This window comes from Oncorhynchus clarkii, chromosome 11 (genome assembly GCF_045791955.1).
Source record: "Oncorhynchus clarkii lewisi isolate Uvic-CL-2024 chromosome 11, UVic_Ocla_1.0, whole genome shotgun sequence".
Taxonomy (NCBI): domain Eukaryota; kingdom Metazoa; phylum Chordata; class Actinopteri; order Salmoniformes; family Salmonidae; genus Oncorhynchus; species Oncorhynchus clarkii.
This window is the reverse complement of record NC_092157.1, coordinates 26564198-26585833: the sequence shown is the minus strand read 5'-3', so window position 1 is coordinate 26585833 and position 21636 is coordinate 26564198. Positions and strand designations below refer to the sequence as shown.

The 21636-nt window shown below is 42.4% G+C and overlaps 1 protein-coding gene across 1 annotated transcript in view; it reads left to right on the top strand.

Annotated features, from left to right (window-relative positions):
* LOC139420693 (outer dynein arm docking complex subunit 2) overlaps positions 1–18904 on the top strand; it is a 69668-nt gene extending 50764 nt beyond the window's left edge. The window contains exons 17-20 of the mRNA XM_071170915.1: positions 1804–1992; positions 2256–2477; positions 18411–18514; positions 18868–18904. Of these exons, the coding sequence (XP_071027016.1) occupies positions 1804–1992; positions 2256–2477; positions 18411–18514; positions 18868–18904 (552 nt within the window). The remainder of the gene's footprint in view (positions 1–1803; positions 1993–2255; positions 2478–18410; positions 18515–18867) is intronic.
* The last annotated feature ends 2732 nt before the right edge of the window (positions 18905–21636 follow it).

Sequence of the window (21636 nt, the reverse complement as noted above, 5' to 3'; positions counted from 1 at the left end):
GGCCCGGGCACACACACACTGCCCCTCCTCTGGCACCACATCTGAGGGGAGCAGAGAGAGACACACCACCGTGTTCCGTCTTGCTCTCTGAGCCCTGGCCTGTCAGAGCTAGAAGGTTCCATTCAACACTCCTCACTGTGCAGTGTGCACAGCCACGATACCTGCTGTGGTAGTGTCCCATTGTCACTGCTTCGGTTGGATATGCCTGCACTCCTGTCCCTGGTTGAATAGGCCACTCACATTGAGGCTAGTGTGAGTGTGGTTAACCGGGCAGTTATTATCGCATTTATCTTTTATTTAACGAGGTGAGTCCCATTGAGATGCAAATCTCTTTTACAAGTGGAGCCCTTGGCCTGGCACAACCACACACAACCCCCAAAGGGAGGGGGTTATGATTCATTACCTAGACAATCATGTCTACGTACAAAAAACGAAGAAACAAGCTATATTAAATCCTCAATGTCCTAGATGGAGATATAATGTTGATGGATATGGAAATGGAGCGTTGCGTTGTGATGATTTGCACTCAGCCATCTCTAATTATACGCTTTCCATAATCTTGGTTTACTATTTTCATATTGCTGGAGAAAGGCTGGCAGTGGCTGTGTATGCCACCTTGATATATACCTCTTTTTGGTGCCGATTTTGTTGAGTTGTGATTTTAAAAGAGGCCCGATCTGCCAAGCTTCATTGAAGGCTGCGTATGTGCCCACTCTCTTCCGCTGTGGTTCCTCAGAGAGCTTGGACGGCACAGCCCCATAAGTGGCTGAGAGTCCTGTGGTACCAGCTAGCCCACTGGTGCCATGCACTTAAACCAGTGTCTACGGTGCCAGCCTGGCCTGCATGGTCGGGGAAACACACCGACTCCTTCAGTTCCTCTGCACACTGATTCCGACACCATGTTTTGGTCCTGTGTTCTGAACAGTGTAACCTACATGGAGAGGTCATTAGATAGGCCTTATGTTGAAGTAGTGTTCTGAACAATGTAACCTACATGGAGAGGTCATTAGATAGGCCGCCTTCTGTTGAAGTAGTGTTCTGAACAATGTAACCTACATGGAGAGGTCATTAGATAGGCCTTATGTTGAAGTAGTGTTCTGAACCATGTAACCTACATGGAGAGGTCATTAGATATGCCTTCTGTTGAAGTAGTGTTCTGAACAATGTAACCTACATGGAGAGGTCATTAGATATGCCTTCTGTTGAAGTAGTGTTCTGAACAATGTAACCTACATGGAGAGGTCATTAGATAGGCCTTCTGTTGAAGTAGTGTTCTGAACAATGTAAGCCTACCTGGGGGTGTAGAAAAGGGAGTCCAAATAACTCCTCATCCAAATGGAACCTAACCATTAGATAGGTCTGCTGTAGAAGGATTAGTTTCCCTTGGCCCTTGCATTTCTTAGCAAGAAATCCCATCAATTTTGCCCTGTTGATTCCTGTAAATGGCTTTTTATAACAAACGGACTATATCTCCCCTATGACATGCTTGATGAGGAATAGCTACTGGCACACCACACAGCCCATCCGTATTTACAATGGCCCTATCAGTAGAGTGGAAAGCAGGAGAGAGCCACGGCTACTCACCTTACCTCCGATTGGGCTGACTGGCACTGATGGGGTTTTGATTGTTGCTAAGGCTGATGAAAAGGCTTTTTCTTTTTCCTTAGCTTGTGTGTTTCTTTGGTTTTCTCTGCTCTGCTCAAATGCCCCTTGCTTCCCTCCCTGCCCATTACACAGTCTCCCTGCGCCACTTCATTTCACAGATTGAGAACACCAAGCTAATAAGAGGCTTTTTACTTTTAGGATTCAGGGGAAATGGTGCGCTCATTTGTCGGTGGATTGGAACTGATTGTTAATTTGCTGAAATCAACAAACAAAGAGGTACTGGCGAGCGTGTGTGCCGCCATAGCCAAAATAGCCAAAGACGAAGAGAATCTGGCAGTCATCACTGACCACGGGGTTGTACCGATGCTGGCCAAGCTGACAAACACAGTAAGTACACCTCAAAATACTTATAATCCTACTCAATTAGCCTGTGTGTTTACTGGGAATCTTCAGTCCTGTTGTAAATGGACTGTCTATGATACCATCATCTCAGTTGTAATGTAAAAGTTCACTGTAGTGTTTGAAACAAACTCTATTGAGTAGTATGCATAGCCTAGGCCCTGGTCAAAAGTAGTGCACTATATAGGAAATAGGATGCCATTTGAGATGCAGGCATAGATGTCTGTTGTCCTATTTTCTCTGTTTTACAGACTGATGATAAGCTGCGTCGTCACCTGGCTGAGGCCATTGCCCGTTGCTGCATGTGGGGCAGTAACAGGGTGTTGTTTGGGGAGGCGGGGGCCGTGGCCCCCCTCGTCCGTTACCTGAAGTCCAAGGACACCTCAGTCCACCAGGCCACAGCTCAGGCCCTTTTCCAGCTCTCCAAGGACCCCAACAACTGCATCACCATGCACGACAACGGAGTGGTCAAGGTATGTTTTTTGGCCCCTGATGTTTTCAATCACTTTTTAGCTCACAACCACTTGTCCTTTCCATACCTAGTGGTCAAGGTATGTTCAAGGTATGTTCATTAATATCTTTGCTCATGATCATTCACTTAAAAATAAAAAAAAACACTCAAAATAATCTTATGAAAAGAACACTTGATAAAACTTGTGGTTTTTGGACACGTGTGAAACATGTCCGTAAAAAAAAGAAAGATGTGACATTTCACATCAATTTTTCACATGCCAACAAATCACATGAAAAATGTAATGTGGGAAAAACAGATACGTGAGTCAGACACGTGGTTTATGGACACGTGTGATGGATTTTTCACATGTACATTTTTCACATGACTCAGACACGTGATTTAGAGATTTGAATTTGAGATTTGAAGTGCGCCATATTGCTGAATGGTACCAAAAAATAACTAAGGATCATGGTGAAAGTGGCTGTAACTAGCAAAAGATCATGGTTGATGTAGTCGTTATCATCCTGCCTGAGAGAGTTAACCATTTAGTCTCCTAGTAGCCTGCAGGCCTGTGATTGATTAACTCACCACCTGGATTCGGTCTTATGAGGCAAAATTTGAAATAGTTTTTTTTACATTGGATAAAAGTAGAGACTCAGAGCAACAAAATGGTATATCATACACTGCATTTTTGAGGAACAATGGGAAAGCAATTCTGCTTTGAAAAGTTGCTAAACATTTAAACTCACTTTTGAGAAACTGGCCTTTGAATGTATCTAGTGAAGAGCTCTTCTTTGTCTACACCCATTCAGCACCGTTCACACCCTCTTATGCTTTAGCCCCACCCATCTCGTTTTGCTTTCGGAGCGTTCTGAGCGCACACTTGACGCTCTGGCTGATGATTTGTTTACCTATGGATAACATGAAAACAACCTAACCAGTTCTGCTGGCAACAATTTAATTACACTTTTTTTGCAGATGTTTCCTGACACCAGCCATATTCAATGCGTGCTGTACACTTTAGCTTAAGAACAATGAACCTAGCTAGGTAAACAACGTGTAAGATCACACACGTCACGTAACATTAGCTAACGAGCCAGCCATCTAACGTTAGCTAGTTAAACAACAATGAACATAGTGCCAAATCATGTCGTTACTACCCTGCATGAAAATGCTGGGGAGCTAACCAACCTGGTTCAATGTTAGCTAGCTAATATTAGGCTCTAACTAGAAAAGCAAACGGCTCTGGGATACGAGTAATAACGTCAGCTAGGGAGCCAGCCAGCTAACGTTAGCTAGCTAACTAGATTGAAATGAAACCACTTTCTGGCAAAATTAGAAATGTGTAATATCTGAAAATGTAGCTAGCTAATGCTAGACTGTCTTACCTGTATACATCATCATGCATGATGGACGCCACTCCCTGTCACGGATGTCATGCCACGGTTGCTAATAGCTTGAAGATGTAAACTGGAGACAGGTGTTTTCTCCATCTCTTTAGCTATCATACTCTAATTCCACTGATTTCAAAACTTGATCCTCCAGAAAGTGGAGAGCAACACTTATGCAGCTCCACTACACAATACTTTTTTTTTTTAAATGCCACGTTCGACAGGATTACCAACACAGACTGCCCAGCTCAAATAGACAGAAGCCTTCTATATGGCAGACCAATCCAAACTCTGAACTCGGCATGTCCAGCCCACTCATTATCTCAGCCAATCATGTCTAGTGGGAAGGTTGCTGACTTTTTCTGTGGCTTAACCAAAAAGGCTCGTAATTTAACAATTGTTTTCGTATTTACAGATGGCATACAAGTTTATTATTAAGGCACATTAAATTTCACAAGTTCCAGAAGGCATTTCTGCCAAAAAACACATTTTGATTAAAAAAAACTAAAGAAACGTTAAAATGGCTCTTCTGTGAAGTCATGACTTGCGACATACATTGAAAACGGGTCACAAATGTAGTAGTCAGAATTAGTGATTCTAATGAAATAGAATCACTATTTAATTAAATATCTCGATTTATAGCAAACTTTAAAATAATTCACCGTGGGGATTGAATTTGATCATCATAAACAGCCATCTAAATTTTTGGGGTTTGGCCCATCTGGCGACCGTAATTTACATAGGCTTTCTAGGACTTTTGATACAGCTAGGTTGCTACGCAGTAGCCGACCAGAAGAGCTTATGACTTCACCCTCCAGACCAGACACTGGGTGCCTGTAGTAAATCCATTAGCTGCTCCTCTCTGTCTGTCACTTGCTCCGTGGACACAGCTCGTTCTGCATGCGCTCTGTTCATGGCGCTCTGAGTCATTGAGTATCCATAGCAACGGCTACGCTCGGGCTGCTCTGCTCAATGAAGAGACATGAGAGAGCAGTTAGCTGTTAGCTATTTTTCGTCACTCTATACTCAACATAACTCAAGGAACATTATTATTTTCTGTGAAATAATCTCTCCTGTCTGATATTTCACGAGGTTGGAAGCACTTCTGACTCCATGTTATGATCTTATTCAGATATAATTGTACTACGCAGCAGAGCACACACAAATGGCTCAGCTTCAAAGTGTTAGTGATCAATTTAGTGATAACTGAGCCCTACAAGTACCCTAATTATTGATGAAAAAACAGGCCCTACCCGGATGTATAATATCAGGGCCGTCAGGCTCGTGTTGGGTAGCAGAGCTCTAATGTGGTTTCCCAACATTTCACGTTTCACGTGTGCTTTTGCAACTGGCGGGATTAGAACCTGGGTCTCCCACGAGAGAAACCAACGTCATGACCATTCGACTCACACTCATTTTAAAGTCGCAGTCTACTACACTCACATGTGCATTTTCACATTTCAATGTCAACTCTTGCTTTCAAACATGTCTTTGCTGACATTTTCAACCTCTCCCTGACCAAGTCCGTAATACCTACATGTTTAAAGCAGTCCACCATAGTCCCTGTGCCCAAGTATTCCAAGGTAACCTGTCTAAATTACTATTGCCCCGTAGCACTCACATCTGTAGGCATGAAATGATTTGAAAGGCTGGTCACGGCTCACATCAACACCATCATCCCGAACACCCTGGACCCACTCCAATTTGCATACCGCCCCAACAGATCCACAGTTAACGCAATCTCTATTGCATTCACACTGCCCTCTCACACCTGGACAAGAGGAACACCTACTGTATGTGAGATTGCTGTGCATTAACTACAGCTCATCATAAAACACCATAGTCCCCTCCAAGCTCATCCTTAAGTTGGGACTGAACACCTGCCTCTGCAACTGGATTCTGGACTTCCTGACGGGCCGCCCCCAGGTGGGGAGGGTACAACACTGCCACATTGACCCTCAACACGGGGGCCCCTCAGGGGTGTGTGCTTAGTCCCCTCCTGTACTCCATGTTCATCCACAACTGCGACTTCAACACCATCATTACGTTTACTGACGATGACGATGAGACAGCCTATAGGGAGGAAGTCAGAGTCCTGGCAGTGTGGTGCCAGGACAACAACCTCAGCCTGACAAAGGAGCTAATCGTGGCCTGTAGGAAATGGAGGGCCGAGCACGCCCCCATTTTATTTGTATCCGTTATTTTACCAGATAAGTTGACTGAGAACACGTTCTCATTTGCAGCAACAACCTGGGGAATAGTTACAGGGGAGAGGAGGGTGATGAATGAGCCAATTGTAAACTAGGGATTATTAGGTGACCGTGATGGTTCGAGGGCCAGATTGGGAATTTAGCCAGGACACCGGGGTTAGCACCCCTACTCTTACGATAAGTGCCATTGGATCTTTAATGACCTCAGAGAGTCAGGACACCCCTTTAACGTCCCATCCGAAAGACGGCACCCTCCCTGGGGCATTGGGATATTTTTTTAGACCAGAGGAAAGAGTTCCTCCTACTGGCCCTCCAACTCCACTTCCAGCAGCATCTGGTCTCCCATCCAGGAACTGACCAGGACCAACCCTGCTAAGCTTCAGAAGCAAGCCAGCAGTGGTATGCAGGGTGGTATGCTGCTGGCCCATTCACATCGACAGGGCTGTAGCGGAGCTGGTCGAGAGCTTCAAGTTCCTCGGTGTCCACATCACTAACACAGTTGTGAAGAGGGCACAACAACGCCTCTTCCCCCTCAGGAGGCTGAAAAAATGGCATGGGCCCTCAGATCCTCAAACGTTATACAGGTGCATCATTGAGAGCATTTCGACTGGGTCCATCACCGCTTAGTATTGCAACTGCTTGGCATCCGACCGCAAGGCACTACAGAGGGTACATCATCACTGGGACCATCACTCCCTACCATCCAGGATCTCTATACCAGGCGGTGTCAGAGGAAGGCCCTAAAAATTGTCAACGACTCCAGTCGTAGACGGTTCTCAGTGCTACCGCACGGAAAGCGGTACCGATTCACCAAGTCTGGGACCAACAGGACCCTGAACCGTTTCTACCCCCAAGCCATAAGACTGCTAAATAGTTAGTCCAGCTAGCTATTTGGTTAACTATTTAAATATATGCATTTGACTCATCACATATTCAGCTGCTACTGTTTATTACCTGATCCTGTTTCCTAGTCACTTTATTCCTACTTATATGTACATACAGTATCTACGTCAATTACCCCATACATCGACTCAGTACTGGTACCCCATGTATATAGCTAAGTTTTCTTATTTTTGTATTACTTTTATTACGTTATTACATTTCTATTATTTCTCTATTTACTCGCTTTCTGCATTGTTAGGAAGGGACCATAATCATTTCACTGTTAGTCTACACCTGTTGTTTACGACACGTGACAAACAAAATGTTATTGATTTAATTCAGAACATTTATTGAGTTTCTCAGGATTTGCTTGTCACGCCCTGACCGTAGAGATCCTTTAAATTCTCTATTTGGTAGGTCAGGGTGTGACTAGGGTGCACTCCTAGCTTTATGTTCATTGAGTTGTTTATTGTTTTTGGTAGAGCATTTAAAATTAAAGAAAATGTACGCCTACCACGCTGCACCTTGGTCTTCCTTTAACGACAGACGTAACATTGGTGTGATTAATCACGATTATCGCATATTCATAATTTGCTCAAATTGAGCTGTAATTTAAGAGTTTTATATAGAAAGCATTACAAGAATATTGCCGTTTTGATTTTGTCCAAAGCATCGGTTAGCAAAATCAGGAATATTGATAAACACTTTATTTAACCTCAAAGTCAACTTGTTTGGACATCGTGTTGTTGTTTTTAGCTGTATAGATGATGTATTTAGGATGTTTTCAATGTATTTTGAACGCTTTCAGACAATGTGATTGAAAAAAATAATGTTTTTTCACATGGAACTGCATATCCGATTTTCACATGGGAATGTTTTTAACATGTGAAACCGCAAATTCCACATGTGTAACAGCAATTCACATGGGAGGTGAAAACGTGTTTTTCTTCTCACATGTGAAAGGTGGTATTAACATGTGAACTCTAATACATGTGAAAATATGGTTTCCATGTGAAATGTAAGCTCAATATGTACTATTTAATGTGGAAATTCCTCTAACATTCTCCTCACACCTTCATATAATTTCTTTTAATTTATATTTATATAATTTATTTTTATTTTCAGCATTCTGTTAGTGCACATAAAGTTAGTTTTTGCAGTTTTAGTTGGTAATTTAACACAACACGTCTAATGAATGGGGCTTGGAGCCCCATCACTCTACTATGTTTAAGCGATGTGTGAAAACACTGATAATAAACTTTGAAAACCTGTAACTATTTTCAGAGCCTTTGACCAAAGGAGCAGAAACAAAAGGTAGTTTTATTCTCGTCCGAAACATGACTCCACATTCTAACTGTCATGGGAGTTCAGAAAAGCAAACAACTCAGTGTGTGCGAAGTGCCACTTCCCTTGTAAACCCTAGATGCCATTACAGAGCAAGTCAAAAGGGTGTATCTTGGGTAACTGTTGCTAAGAGTTGTCCCTGGACATGAGAGCAGAATGTGTCAGTGACATGTTTTAGGCCAAGGAACAGGGCCAAGGAGAACAACACTATGTTATGGTGGATATACTTTCAAACGAAAGCACGGCTTCACTGAGAAGAACATCTACTAAGTTAGAAGCAGTCTAAGCTACGCCGTTGCAGTCCCTTGGTTCTAATCCATAAGTGACTGAGAATAGAGAACAGTGAGTGTTTCATACAGAATAATAGTCTTTTATTATTTTCATTTTCCGATACTTTTTCCCAAATTAGTCGTGTTTATATTTATACGTGACTTTGAAGTAAAGATTTTATGTTTAGATTGAAACTGTATTTAATGTCATGTTGTAGAGAACGGCGTAATGCAATGTTTGGGGAAATGTTTTTTAAATTAGTTTATCACATTACTTTCAGAAGGAGATTGTCACGTGAGAAAATCTTTTGTGACCACATAGGGTTAACCTACTTTTTTTTCCGACAACAACTGCAATGTAAATTATGAAGGGGTTCTGCCATTGCAGCCAAATATTTTTTCCCATGTTCATTTAATGGTGCACTTTAGCTTGATCTACTGTTGCAGTATATGTGGTTCAACACTACCCATAATTGGTAGCTGGACTGAACATTGGGTGTTCCGAAAGAGTAATGTCCAATTTTGCAAAAGTCATTAAGAAGAATGTTTTTTGTACTTCAAGCCAACACAAAAACCTGGACAGCTGTGTGGGTGTGTTTGTGTGTGTGTGTGTGTGTGTGTGTGTACGTACGTACGCATGTTTGCTTGTGAGTGTGTACGTATGTTCGTGCGTGCGCTTGTGTGTCTGCATGCCCTGCATACCACTCTTTTAATCAGTCTCTTTCTGTTTGCTCTTATTAATGTACCAGTGCAGAGTAAGTTGTTTCAACACAACTCCAAAATGTATTTTGGGATTATAAAGAGCTTAATTACGAGGGGGGAAAAAGGCAGGTTACGTTACAGCACTATTGCGTGTTTAATTTGTTCTTAATCTGAGCGGTGAAAAGGAAACACACAGGCGGCTGCATTGTTTCAGTCTGACTGGGTTCACACTAACAGTCTGCTGATATATACCTGCCTGATCCCTAGACAACATTGCGAAACATTACGACGCAAGAGCCTGTCGGTAGTTAAACACTGAGAGAGGCATTGAGGCCTAGCTGTGTTATGTACATCCTGCTTCTGATCTATGGATTGGTTTGACAGAGAATGTGTTCGAACAATATTTCCTGACTTTTTTTGTTTGTTTAATGGGTTTGAGAAGGGTTTATCAAGGAGCGATGCTTGGCTCTCTGTCGGTGTAATTTACGGCCCAGTGTAAAATTAAAGACTGCCTCTTGTGTTATTGCAACCGTATTTCAAAGTGCCTTTCTCTGCCATTGAAAAGCTCTCAAAACATGTACACCCGCAAGTTGTATAATGATTTTGTAGGATTTTCTCTCATTGCCCCTCTCTCCTAACATTCTGTTCAGTACTGTATGTAACCTTCCTCCCCAGCATTCTTAATGGTGTATAACTTAGTCCCCTAAGCTTAGCAGAGGAAATTAAGCATTGTAAAGAAAATATTTTACACTGGAAAACACATTAGTGACCCGTCTGAGTTTTTCTCATTTTTTATGTCCCTCGGTCTTAAAAATATCCAAACGCCATTTCATTGCATCTCTTCAAATTTCATAAACTGTATTAAAACCTTGTAATATTGCATGAAAAATATGAAAACATCTTTATATGAGCAGAATAAAAACCACAACATTTTTTTACAGCGTGTTTGCCTTGGCGATTTCATTAGACATTCAAAATGTTTCACTTAGAGGTTTCGTGTCTGTCCCGTTTTACAGAATGACTCAGTCTTGTGCTTTATGTCATTGTGTTGTCGTGTGTTTGGTCATTGTGTTATCGTGTGTTTTGTCATTGTGTTATCGTATGTTTGGTCATTGTGTTGTCGTGGGTTTGGTCATTGTGCGTTTTGTCGCCGTTTTATTGTGTGTTTTGTCATTGTGTTATTTATTGTGTTTTATCACAGTGTTATTGTGTGTTTTGTCATAGTGTTATTTATTGTGTTTTATCACTGTGTTAGTGTGTGTTTTGTCATAGTGTTAGTGTGTGTTTTGTCATAGTGTTAGTGTGTGTTTTGTCATAGTGTTAGTGTGTGCTTTATCACAGTGTTATTGTGTGTTTTGTCATAGTGCTATTGTGTGTTTTGTCATAGTGTTAGTGTGTGTTTTATCACAGTGTTATTGTGTGTTTTGTCATAGTGCTATTGTGTGTTTTGTCATAGTGTTAGTGTGTGTTTTATCACAGTGTTATTGTGTGTTTTGTCATAGTGTTATTGTGTGTTTTGTCACAGTGTTATTGTGTGTTTTGTCATAGTGTTAGTGTGTGTTTTATCACAGTGTTATTGTGTGTTTTGTCATAGTGTTATTGTGTGTTTTGTCACAGTGTTATTGTGTGTTTTGTCATAGTGTTATTGTGTGTTTTGTCACAGTGTTATTGTGTGTTTTGTCATAGTGTTAGTGTGTGTTTTATCACAGTGTTATTGTGTGTTTTGTCATAGTGTTATTGTGTGTTTTGTCACAGTGTTATTGTGTGTTTTGTCATAGTGTTATTGTGTGTTTTGTCATAGTGTTATTGTGTGTTTTGTCATAGTGTTATTGTGTGTTTTGTCACAGTGTTATTGTGTGTTTTGTCATAGTGTTAGTGTGTGTTTTATCACAGTGTTATTGTGTGTTTTGTCATAGTGTTAGTGTGTGTTTTGTCATAGTGTTAATGTGTGTTTTGTCCTTCGTTCCCTGGTTCTGTTGGGGAGCTCTGTGAACAAGCCTTGTTCAGGAGAGTGGAGCTTTCAGGGGCTGCTAGCTTTCCCAGAGGAAGTGTCTACCAGAGCTAAGCAGAAAAAGCGCCAAGATGAATTGTCCTTCCTGTTTGAGTTGACATCTACACTTGGTATCTCACACTTTTATAAGGATGGTGCTTTATTTTGTCCCTTTTACAAAATCAACACGCCCTCCTCTTTGCTTTACATCGCTTCCAGAGGGCAGCGGATTGTTTGCTGAAACCGTAAATCCTTGTGGACAACTTCAGCTAGCTTTCTGTATTAAAGGGGCTCTTTCATAAGACAAGCTTTGTGAAGTAAAATGATGTAAATTACAAAATGCGCGTGGTAGGTATTCCAGAGAATGGCCGTTGCCAGCTCCTAGCTCGTATGTATTTTAGGCTTTAAATCTCAAAATTATAAAAACTTTTGCACTGTTGTTGCCATGTATACTTAGTCTACTCTTTCGCTTTGCACTGTCGGTGTTTGTCTTCATTTTCTGTGCTCTACACGCTCAAACTGAACTAGTGAACAAGACAAGGGAGAGAGGGGAGAGAATAAATAGAGGGAGGGAAGGAGTGAGAGTGAGAGCAGCAGTCAGAATTTCAAACACAGCACCATCTCAGAAGAAAGATTTCTGAAGTTTCCTCTTAGTCATGCTCTGTCTGTAACAGAATGTCAGGTTGTGGACTGGATGTGGTGTGCAGATGATACCGCTAGCATACACCACTGGTGCTGCTCTCTGCAGCTAGCTACTGTATGTATGAAATACCTAGTGTGTTATGTGTTAGGCCTGTCTGACGATATGACTCAAGCCTTTCTCTAAAGTCTGGTCTGGAAGGAGGAGGAATGTCCAGTTCCAGCAGCTCTCTCAGGTTGGACTTCCTCGTGTGTGTGTGTGTGTGTGTGTGTGTGTGTGTGTGTGTGTGTGTGTGTGTGTGTGTGTGTGTGTGTGTGTGTGTGTGTGTGTGTGTGTGTGTGTGTGTGTGTGTGTGTGTGTGTGTGTGGGAAACCATAGATTTAGAGAGAGTACAGTAAACTTAGAGTAGTCTTAGAGTACAGTAAACTTTCCATGAGTCAAACCCCCCAAAATCATTGATATGAAGCTGGGTTTTTCTCTTCTGAGAAAGAGATGAGGGGAACACAGCTAAATGGTCCTGGCTCATTGGAGGCCATAGGGAACGTTGTTTACCTTGACTTCCCTTAGTAACTTCTCTTCCCCTCGACCCAGAGCTCAGCTCAGCTAAATGCAGCATGTTTGTGTTGTTTGCCCATAGCATGGAAAGAGCAGGAGGCTGAACCAGAATGTTCGGTCCCAAATGGCACCCCATTCCCTATATAGTGGACTAATTTTGCCTCTGGTCAAAATGTAATAGGGTGCCATTTGGGACGTATCCAAGGGAACGCTGGGCCAGGGGTCTGAGTCTGTAATGCCTGGTTGGTTGTCAGACCCAGGAGCTTTTCTAGGGGGATTTAGAGATCCTAACTCCTCAGGAAGCAGCAGCCCAACACCGGAGCACTTAACACTGGGACACCTCCATGTGTGATGGGAGGGGATGTGTGTGTTCGTGCATTGCACATGCTAATGCAACACTGTGCAGCAGGGCAGGCCTCCCCCTCCCCAGCTCAGCCTGAGAGCCAGAAAGCAGCCAGGGGCGGCAGCGTGCTCTGCTCCTGCAGCTTCTCTTTTAGGAGGGCAGGACTCACAAGAGTCCCTCTGAAGTTCGAAAAACCTCACTCCCCTGATTCGGTTCTCAAACGAGCGAGAGCAAGTGTTCATGTTACCATGGTTTGGGAATATTCTAACAAGTGGTGTATTATAGTCTTTGAGATCCCAGCTGGGGAGGAGGAAGAGAGAAAAAATGCAAAGAGACACGCTTATCTTAGCCCATAACTGTGCGCTTGGGGAGACCTTATTTGGCCTCGTCTGAATAACATGCTATGATGTTGGCAAAACGCTGCTTCTGGCACTTTGCAGGCATCCTCTCTTTTCACAAAAGAGACTTGTGTCTGAGCCTAGCTGCATGTTTTCTGGACCTTGTGTATATAACATTTGCGTTTCAGAGGTGTTTTGGATGCTATTTAAAAACTCGTATAAAAACCATATAAACTGATGTTACTACCACAGAAATACTAACTGATACACTGATGCATTGAAAGAGACCCGTATTCATAGGCCAACATCCATTTTTTTATTTTTTCCAATGCAGGGAATGGACTGGTGGTATTATTTTCTCAGCTTTTTGAGGGTTGTCAATGTTCTCCCGGAGTGTGTCAGTTTGTGTGCTCACTGCTCATACACGGAGAGGAGATAGAAGCCTCGTCTTTCATCTGTTTTCCTTTCACTGTTTATCTTTGAGCAGAACATTCTGGGAATGTCTTTCTCTCCGCTCTCTGGCACTGCGCTAGGCCGCTAGCTAACCACACAAATGTGCGACGCAGCCTTTTTAGTTTGCATGTAACACAAAAAGAGTCAGAGTTCAACCTCAACCTCACACTGACATACATTATGAACACAATGATAGCATGGGAACAGAACAGAGACCTGTAATGTCCCGACTAGTGGTAAACTCACCGTCAGGGCCAAGGGCAGGCTGGTTGAAATAGATGGAGATAAGAGTCAGTGAAGCATGATGTGAGGATCTATTAGATTACTTTCGAGGCAGATGTTCACGTTAAAACACACGTACAAACACACACACACGTGCACATGCAGCACATGGGGATTCGTGAAGCGTAGTCCTCATCCTGAGGTGTCCACACTTGCACCAGCGAATAGCTAGCTTTTCGTGCCGACTGGTAAGATGTTTCAGGAGGGCAGTCATGTGTGCTAGTAAGCCAGAGGTTCTGGGTCTGAGACGAATCAGGAGGAATTGGTACTCGCTAAGCAAGCAGCGTGACGTACTTTACACGCGCGCGCGCGCGCACACACACACACACACACACACACACACACACACACACACACACACACAGACACACACTATTATATTAATGATACAGTACAAACCCCATTAAGGATCTCCATGGAGAATGCCCTGCATGTGAAAGACAGAAGAATCCAACCTGGTCTCAGAGCATTTCGTATTATTCTGTACGTAAATCTGAAACACTTGATTTAATATGATATGTTACAGTTGAAGTCGGAAGTTTACATACACTTAGGTTGGAGTCATTAAAACTTGTTTTTCAACCACTCCACAAATTTCTTGTTAACAAACTATTGTTTTGGCAAGTCGGTTAGGACATCTACTTTGTGCATGACACAAGTCATTTTTCCAACAATTGTTTAGAGAGATTATTTCACTTATAATTCACTGTATCACAATTCCAGTAGGTCAGAAGTTTACATACACTAAGTTGACTGTGCCTTTAATTTCAGAAAATGATGTCATGGCTTTAGAAGCTTCTGATAGGCTAATTGACATAATTTTAGTCAATTGGAGGGGTACCTGTGGATGTATTTCAAGGCCTACCTTCCAACTCAGTTTGCTTGACATCATGGGAAAATCTAAATAAATCAGCCAAGACCTCAAAAAAAAAATTGTAGACTTCCACAAGTCTGGATCATCCTTGGGAGCAATTTCCAAACACCTGAATGTACCACGTTCATCTGTACAAACAATAGTACGCAAGTATAAACACCATGGGACCACGCAGCCGTCATACTGCTCATGAAGGAGACGCATTCTGTCTCCTAGAGATGAGCCTACTTTGGTGTGAAAAGTGCAAATCAATCTCAGAACAACAGTGAAAGACCTTGTGAAGATGCTGGAGGAAATATGTACAAAAGTATCTATATCCACAGTAAAACGAGTCCTATATCGACATAACCTGAATGGCCGCTCAGCAAGGAAGAGGCCACTGCTCCAAAATCGCCATAAAAAAGCCAGACTACAGTTTGCAACTGCATATGGGGACAAAGATCGTACTTTTTGGAGAAATGTCCTCTGGTCTTCCAAATGGACAATGACCCCAAGCATACTTCCAAAGTTGTGGCAAAATGGCTTAAGGACAATAAAGTCAAGATATTGGAGTGGCCATCACAAAGCCCTGACCTCAATCCTATAGAAAATTTGTGGGCAGAACTGAAAATGCGTGTACGAGCAAGGAGGCCTACAAACCTGACTCAGTTACACCAGCTCTGTCAGGAGGAATGGGCCAAAATTCACCCAACTTATTGTGGGAAGCTTGTGGAAGGCTACTCGAAATGTTTGACCCAAGTTAAACACTTTAAAGGCAATGCTACCAAATACTAATTGAGTGTATGTAAACTTCTGACCCACTGGGAATGTGATGAAATAAATAAAAGCTGAAATAAATAATTCTCTCTACATTTATTCTGACATTTCCCATTCTTAAAATAAAGTGGTGATCCTAACTGACCTAAGACAGGGAATTTTTACCAGGATAATATGTCAGGAATTGTGAAAAACTGAGTTTAAATGTATTTGGCTGAGGTGTATGTAAACTTCCGACTTCAACTGTATGTTTTAATTTGTGGATGTCCATCCATTTCGCATGATACACTATATATACAAAAGTATGTGGACATCCCTTCAAATGAGTGGATTGAGGTATTTCAGCCACGCGTGTTGCTGACAGGTGTATAAAATTGAGCACACAGCCATGCAATCTCCATAGACAAACATTGGCATTAAATTGGCCTTATTGAAGACCTCAGTAACTTTCAATGTGGCACCGCCATAGGATGCCATCTTTCCAAGTCAGCACAAGAACTGTTTGTCGGGAGCTTCATGAAATGGGTTTTCATGGCTGAGCAGCCGCACACAAGCCTAAGATCCCCATGCACAATGCCAAACGTTGGCTCGAGTGACGTAAAGCTCACCGCCATTGGACTCTGGAGTAGTGGAAACACGTTCTCTGGAGTGATGAATCACGCTTCACCATCTGGTTTGGCAGATGCCAGAAGAACGCAACCTTCCCCAATGCATAGTGCCAACTGTAAAGTTTGGTGGAGGAATAATGGTCTGGAGCTGTTTTAACGCTTCAGCATACAATAACATTCTAGATGATTCTGGGCTTCTAACCTTGTTGCAACAGTTTGGGGAAGGCCCTTTCCTGTTTCAGCATGACATTGCCCCTGAGTATAAAGCGAGGTCCATACAGAAATGGTTTGCCAAGTCTGATGTGGAAGAACTTGACTGGCCTGCACAGAGCCCAGACCTCAACCCTGTTATAGCAGCAAAGGGGGGACCAACTCCAAATTAATGCCCATGATTTTGTAATGAGATGTTTGATGAGCAGGTGTCCCCATACTTTAGGTCATGCAGTGTACGTTACAAATTAGAGTTTGTATGATATGTTACGAATTGCAATTTGTACAATATAATCTGAATTTGAAAAATGTATGATATGTTGTGAATTCCAATTTCTTATGGCTAACGTTAGCTAACTGGCAAACACTAACGTTAGCAAGCTGGCCAACGTTAGCTAGGTAAAGGGTTATGGTTTAGAGTCAGGTTAAATGGTCAAGATTAGGGTTAAGGTTTGGGGAAGGGTTAGCTAACATGCTACGTAGCTAAAGTTGTGGTGATGAGATTCGAACACGCAACCTTTGGGCTGCTAGACATTTGCGTTATACGCAGAGAGAGAGAGACAAAGAGACGATGGCTTTATTTGCTGCGTCGTCCTCTCTTAATATAGTCATATTCATAGCCTATCGAAGCCTATACAGCCCGAGAGAGACTGAATAACTAAAACTCTCTCCTTCATAGGACTGTTTCATGTAATGTCTGAATCTATTCCATGGATTTGGGTGTTTAAGAAGGTCTTAAGGATAATTTCCTTTGTACACAGGATACTGTCTAGAATATTGTTTGCTGTGCTTAAAGGATCCTCAGATGACAGGATGTGTCATTTCAACACTGACAAGTTGGGACACAATTGGTTGGCTGTTCAAACACCCCTGCCAATCCTAGGTCAATATTCTTGGTATACAAGACTTCAAAAACAAAACTTGCCATTTTACAGCTTTAAAGCTTACTTTTGAGTTAGTACTCAATGTAGAGCCTGAAAAATATCTAGAATATACTGTATGATTAATGCACTGTCAAATAATAATTTTGTTTGGGACTCGTGAGCTTTCGAGTGTTTAGCTTTGAGATCTAAATTAGCCTGTTTCGTTCATTATTGATGCAAACCAGAAAGCCTCCAAACTAAGTTGAGTGTGGCTTAAGAGAGCTCAATGGTACAACATTGTGATTTCATGAAGGAGCACACATTGAACAAATTTAAAATGCCCACTGTGCCGGAGTGTTTGTGCCTGTATTTACTTTTATTTTGATTTGGGACTGCAGCTGCCCACAAGCTTGATGTAGTCACTTTTTGCTCACGAAAATAGGCAAAGATAGCATACTAAAACCCATGCTATACCATAGCCACAGTGGGTTTTATTGGCAGACTTTTCCATCTCCAAAGGTTTACATGTTGTGACAGTATAATAAGTAACTCTTTTGAACACAATAAAAACGTTTTAATGTATTATTTTGATGTAAAACCCTAAATGTGGGGCCCAAAAAAAGCAGAATTTCTGGGGAGAGAAAAACCCAATGTTCTGCAAACAGATCAAACAGCAGATCCATTATACAAGTGGCAGTAATAGTCGGATATAATCTGACCTTTGGAGCAGTGGAAGGATGTCAAGTAGTGTGGTTGCTTCGTGCTCAGGTTTTTAATGCGTAGCCACACTGCTGCCTGCTAGACAAACGCTTTCATCTAAACAAACTTTGCAGAGACGGGCAGGCATGTGCTGCTTGCAGCTGTAACCCATGCCCCATGCTCATGGCCTGGTTAGGAGGTTAAAACAGGACACGCAGAGAAAGACACGCCACTGCAGCCTGACAGACTACTCACAGCTACTGTATACAGACTTTGCATTTCTCAGCAATCGTGAGTTGTAGTGCTGACCATGTACAAACTACTTGATACTTACAGTATCCACTAAATTAATACATTTAATGTAAATGCCATATCCCCATTGATTTACCGACAGCTTCATCATGATATTGAATGAGAATGAACAGATTGTTACATTAGCGACTTTGTCTCCCGCATTAGCGACTTTGTCTCCCCTATCTCCCCTGCTTCTGATTGTTACAGTAGCATCTTCAACCTGTCCTCTCCTCTCTCCCTGTACTGTAGCTCCTGTTGGGTATGATGGGCTCCACTGACGAGGTCCTTCAGGAAGCTGCCGCTGGCTGTGTGGCTAACATCCGCCGCCTGGCCCTGGCCAATGAAAAGGCACGGTACGGTTAAACAACCACCATGAACCCTCCCCCCCAGATGCTACTATGACCTCATCATCACTTTCTGGGTTACGATTGGATGTCATGGTTCCAGATCTACTCCAGTAGCCTTCCATCCACAGAGACTCATCTCACTATCCCTCTATCCTCCCCACCCATCCCACAGAATATAAGAGTGATTCCTTCTGCCTCCATCTGTAATAGCAGGAAGCGTTTATTCTATCTTACCCATGAATTTGGATGATTATTTCATTTGGATTTCATACAAACATACTGTATAGGAAAACTATGTCTCCTCTCAATTTGATAATAGCAATAAATGCTTTCTTTCTCCTGTTTTGTGCCCATGCCAGATACCCCACCACTGTTCCTGAGAGTGAAGCAGTTTAGAGCATGTACTGTGCAGTCACATTCCTTACGCAATCCACACGAGACACTGATATCTAAACAAGACCACATCTGGCTGTGTTACTCACTTCAACACAAGCACCTTAAAACTGTAAATATGTCTGCGAAACACAGACACAACCTCCAATGAGCCCTTGAGAGATATTGGAAACAATGCATTGTTGTGTCAGTATATTATATGAGCTGAGCTTATTTGCTCAACAGTGGGTCTGTCTGTATGCAACTCAAGATACTCAGAAATTCAATCAACATTGACATAAACGGGCAAAACACAGCGATAACATTGCATAATGCAATAGAAGGTCCCTCCTGCACTAAAAATATGAATCTAAACGTGTAATTGGTACACGCAGTTTCCTATTAATCACAATTACTTAATGTATTTTCCTGTTGCATTATGGGTAGGCATAGTCATCATAAGTAATTGGGAAAATGTATGTATATACAGTACCAGTCAAAAGTTTGGACATACCTACTCATTCAAAGGTTTTTCTTTATTTTTACTATTTTCTACATTGTTGAATAATTGTGAAGACGTCAAAACTATGAAATAACACATATGGAATCATGTAGTAACCAAAAAAGTGTTAAACAAATCTAAATATATTTTATGTAGCCACTAGCCACCCTTTGCCTCGATGACAGCTTTGCACACTCTTGGCATTCTCTCAACCAGCTTCATGAGGTAGTCACCTGGAATGCTTTTCCAACAGTCTTGAAGAAGTTCCTACAATTTGCTGAGCACTTGTCTGCTTTTCCTTCATTCTGCGGTCCAACTCATCCCAAACCATCTCAAGTTGTTCTAGACCTCAGCTGAATCTGGTAATGAATGATGTGGCTGTTGAACAAGTTTAGGTGACTAAATTACTTGCTATTACTTTAGATTGTAAACTGTCATGGTCAAAACATATAGATTCAATGGTTGTAAAGATGGGGAGAGGTCTGTCCGTAATAAAGAGATGCTCTGCGTTTTCGACACCACACTCCAAAAAGCAAGTTCTGCAGGCTCTAGTTTTGTCTAATCTTGATTATTGTCCGGTCGTGTGGTCCAGTGCTGCAGGGAAAGACCTAGTTAAGCTGCAGCTGGCCCAGAACAGAGCGACACGTTTAGCTCTTAATTGTAATCAGAGAGCTGATATAAATACTATGCATGCCAGTCTCTCTTGGCTACGAGTTGAGGAGAGACTGACTGCATCCCTTCTTCTCTTTATAAGAAACAGTCATGTGTTGAAAATCCCAAATTGTTTGCATAGTCAACTTACACACAGCTCTGACACACACGCTTATCCCACCAGACATGTATTTTCACAGTCCCCAAATCCAGAACAAACATTTGTGTTATCTGCCCACCCTTTTTTTTCCCCGCCCAGACCGACTACCCTCCTTTCAGTTTTGCTTTAAGTAACCTTTTGTCTTATGTAACCATACCAAATGTAACATATCATACTAATTAGTTTACTATGTTACATCTAGTCTATGAGACCAGCCTGCACAATAGGCTGCATTCAGGCCCGTGCTGTTCCTCCTTTCCTCTCCTCTTCTCTGGTCTGTCTGCTCAAGTGTCCTGCTCCTAATTAGCCTCCCAGACTTACTGTAGCACTCCACAACTCAGCCACTGAGCCACTGGGTGTGCTGCAATTTCTGAGGCTGTTAACTCTAATGAACTTATCCTCTGCAGCAGAGGTAACTCTGGGTCTTCCATTCCTGTGGCGGTCCTCATGAGAGACAGTTTCATCATAGCGCTTGATGGTTTTTGCGACTGCACTTGAAGAAACTTTGAAAGTTCTTGAAATGTTCTGTATTGACTGATCTTCATGTCTTAAAGTAATGATGGCCTGTCGTTTATCTTTGATTATTTGAGCTGTTCTTGCCATAATATGGACTTGGTCTTTTACCAAATAGGGCTATTTTCTGTATACCACCCCTACCTTGTCACAACACAACTGATTGGCTTAAACGCATTAAGAAGGAAAGAAATGCCACATATGAACTTTTAACAAGACACACCTGTTAATTGAAATGCATTCCAGGTTACTACCTCATGAAGCTGGTTGAGAGAATGCCTAGAGTGTGCAAAGCTGTCATCAAGGCAAAGGGTGGATATTTGAAGAATCTCATATATAAAATAGATTTTGATTTGTTTAACAATTGTTTGGTCACTACATGATTCCATATGTGGTATTTCATAGTTTTGATGTCTTCACTATTATTCTACAATGTAGAAAATAGTTAAAATAAGGAAAAACCAGGCCTCCCGGGTGGCGCAGTGGTTAAGGGCGCTGTACTGCAGCGCCAGCTGTGCCATCAGAGTCCTGGGTTCGCGCCCAGGCTCTGTCGTAACCGGCCGCGACCGGGAGGTCCGTGGGGCGACGCACAATTGGCCTAGCGTCGCCCGGGTTAGGGAGGGCTTGGTCGGTAGGGGTGTCCTTGTCTCATCGCGCACCAGCGACTCCTGTGGCGGGCTGGGCGCAGTGTACGCTAGCCAAGGTGGCCAGGTGCACAGTGTTTCCTCCGGCGCATTGGTGCGGCTGGCTTCCGGGTTGGATGTGCGCTGTGTTAAAGAAGCAGCGGCTTGGTTGGTTGTGTATCGGAGGACGCATGACTTTAAACCTTCGTCTCTCCCGAGCCCGTACGGGAGTTGTAGCGATGAGACAAGATAGTAGCTACTACAACAATTGGATACTACGAAATTGGGGAGAAAAAGGGGTAAAATT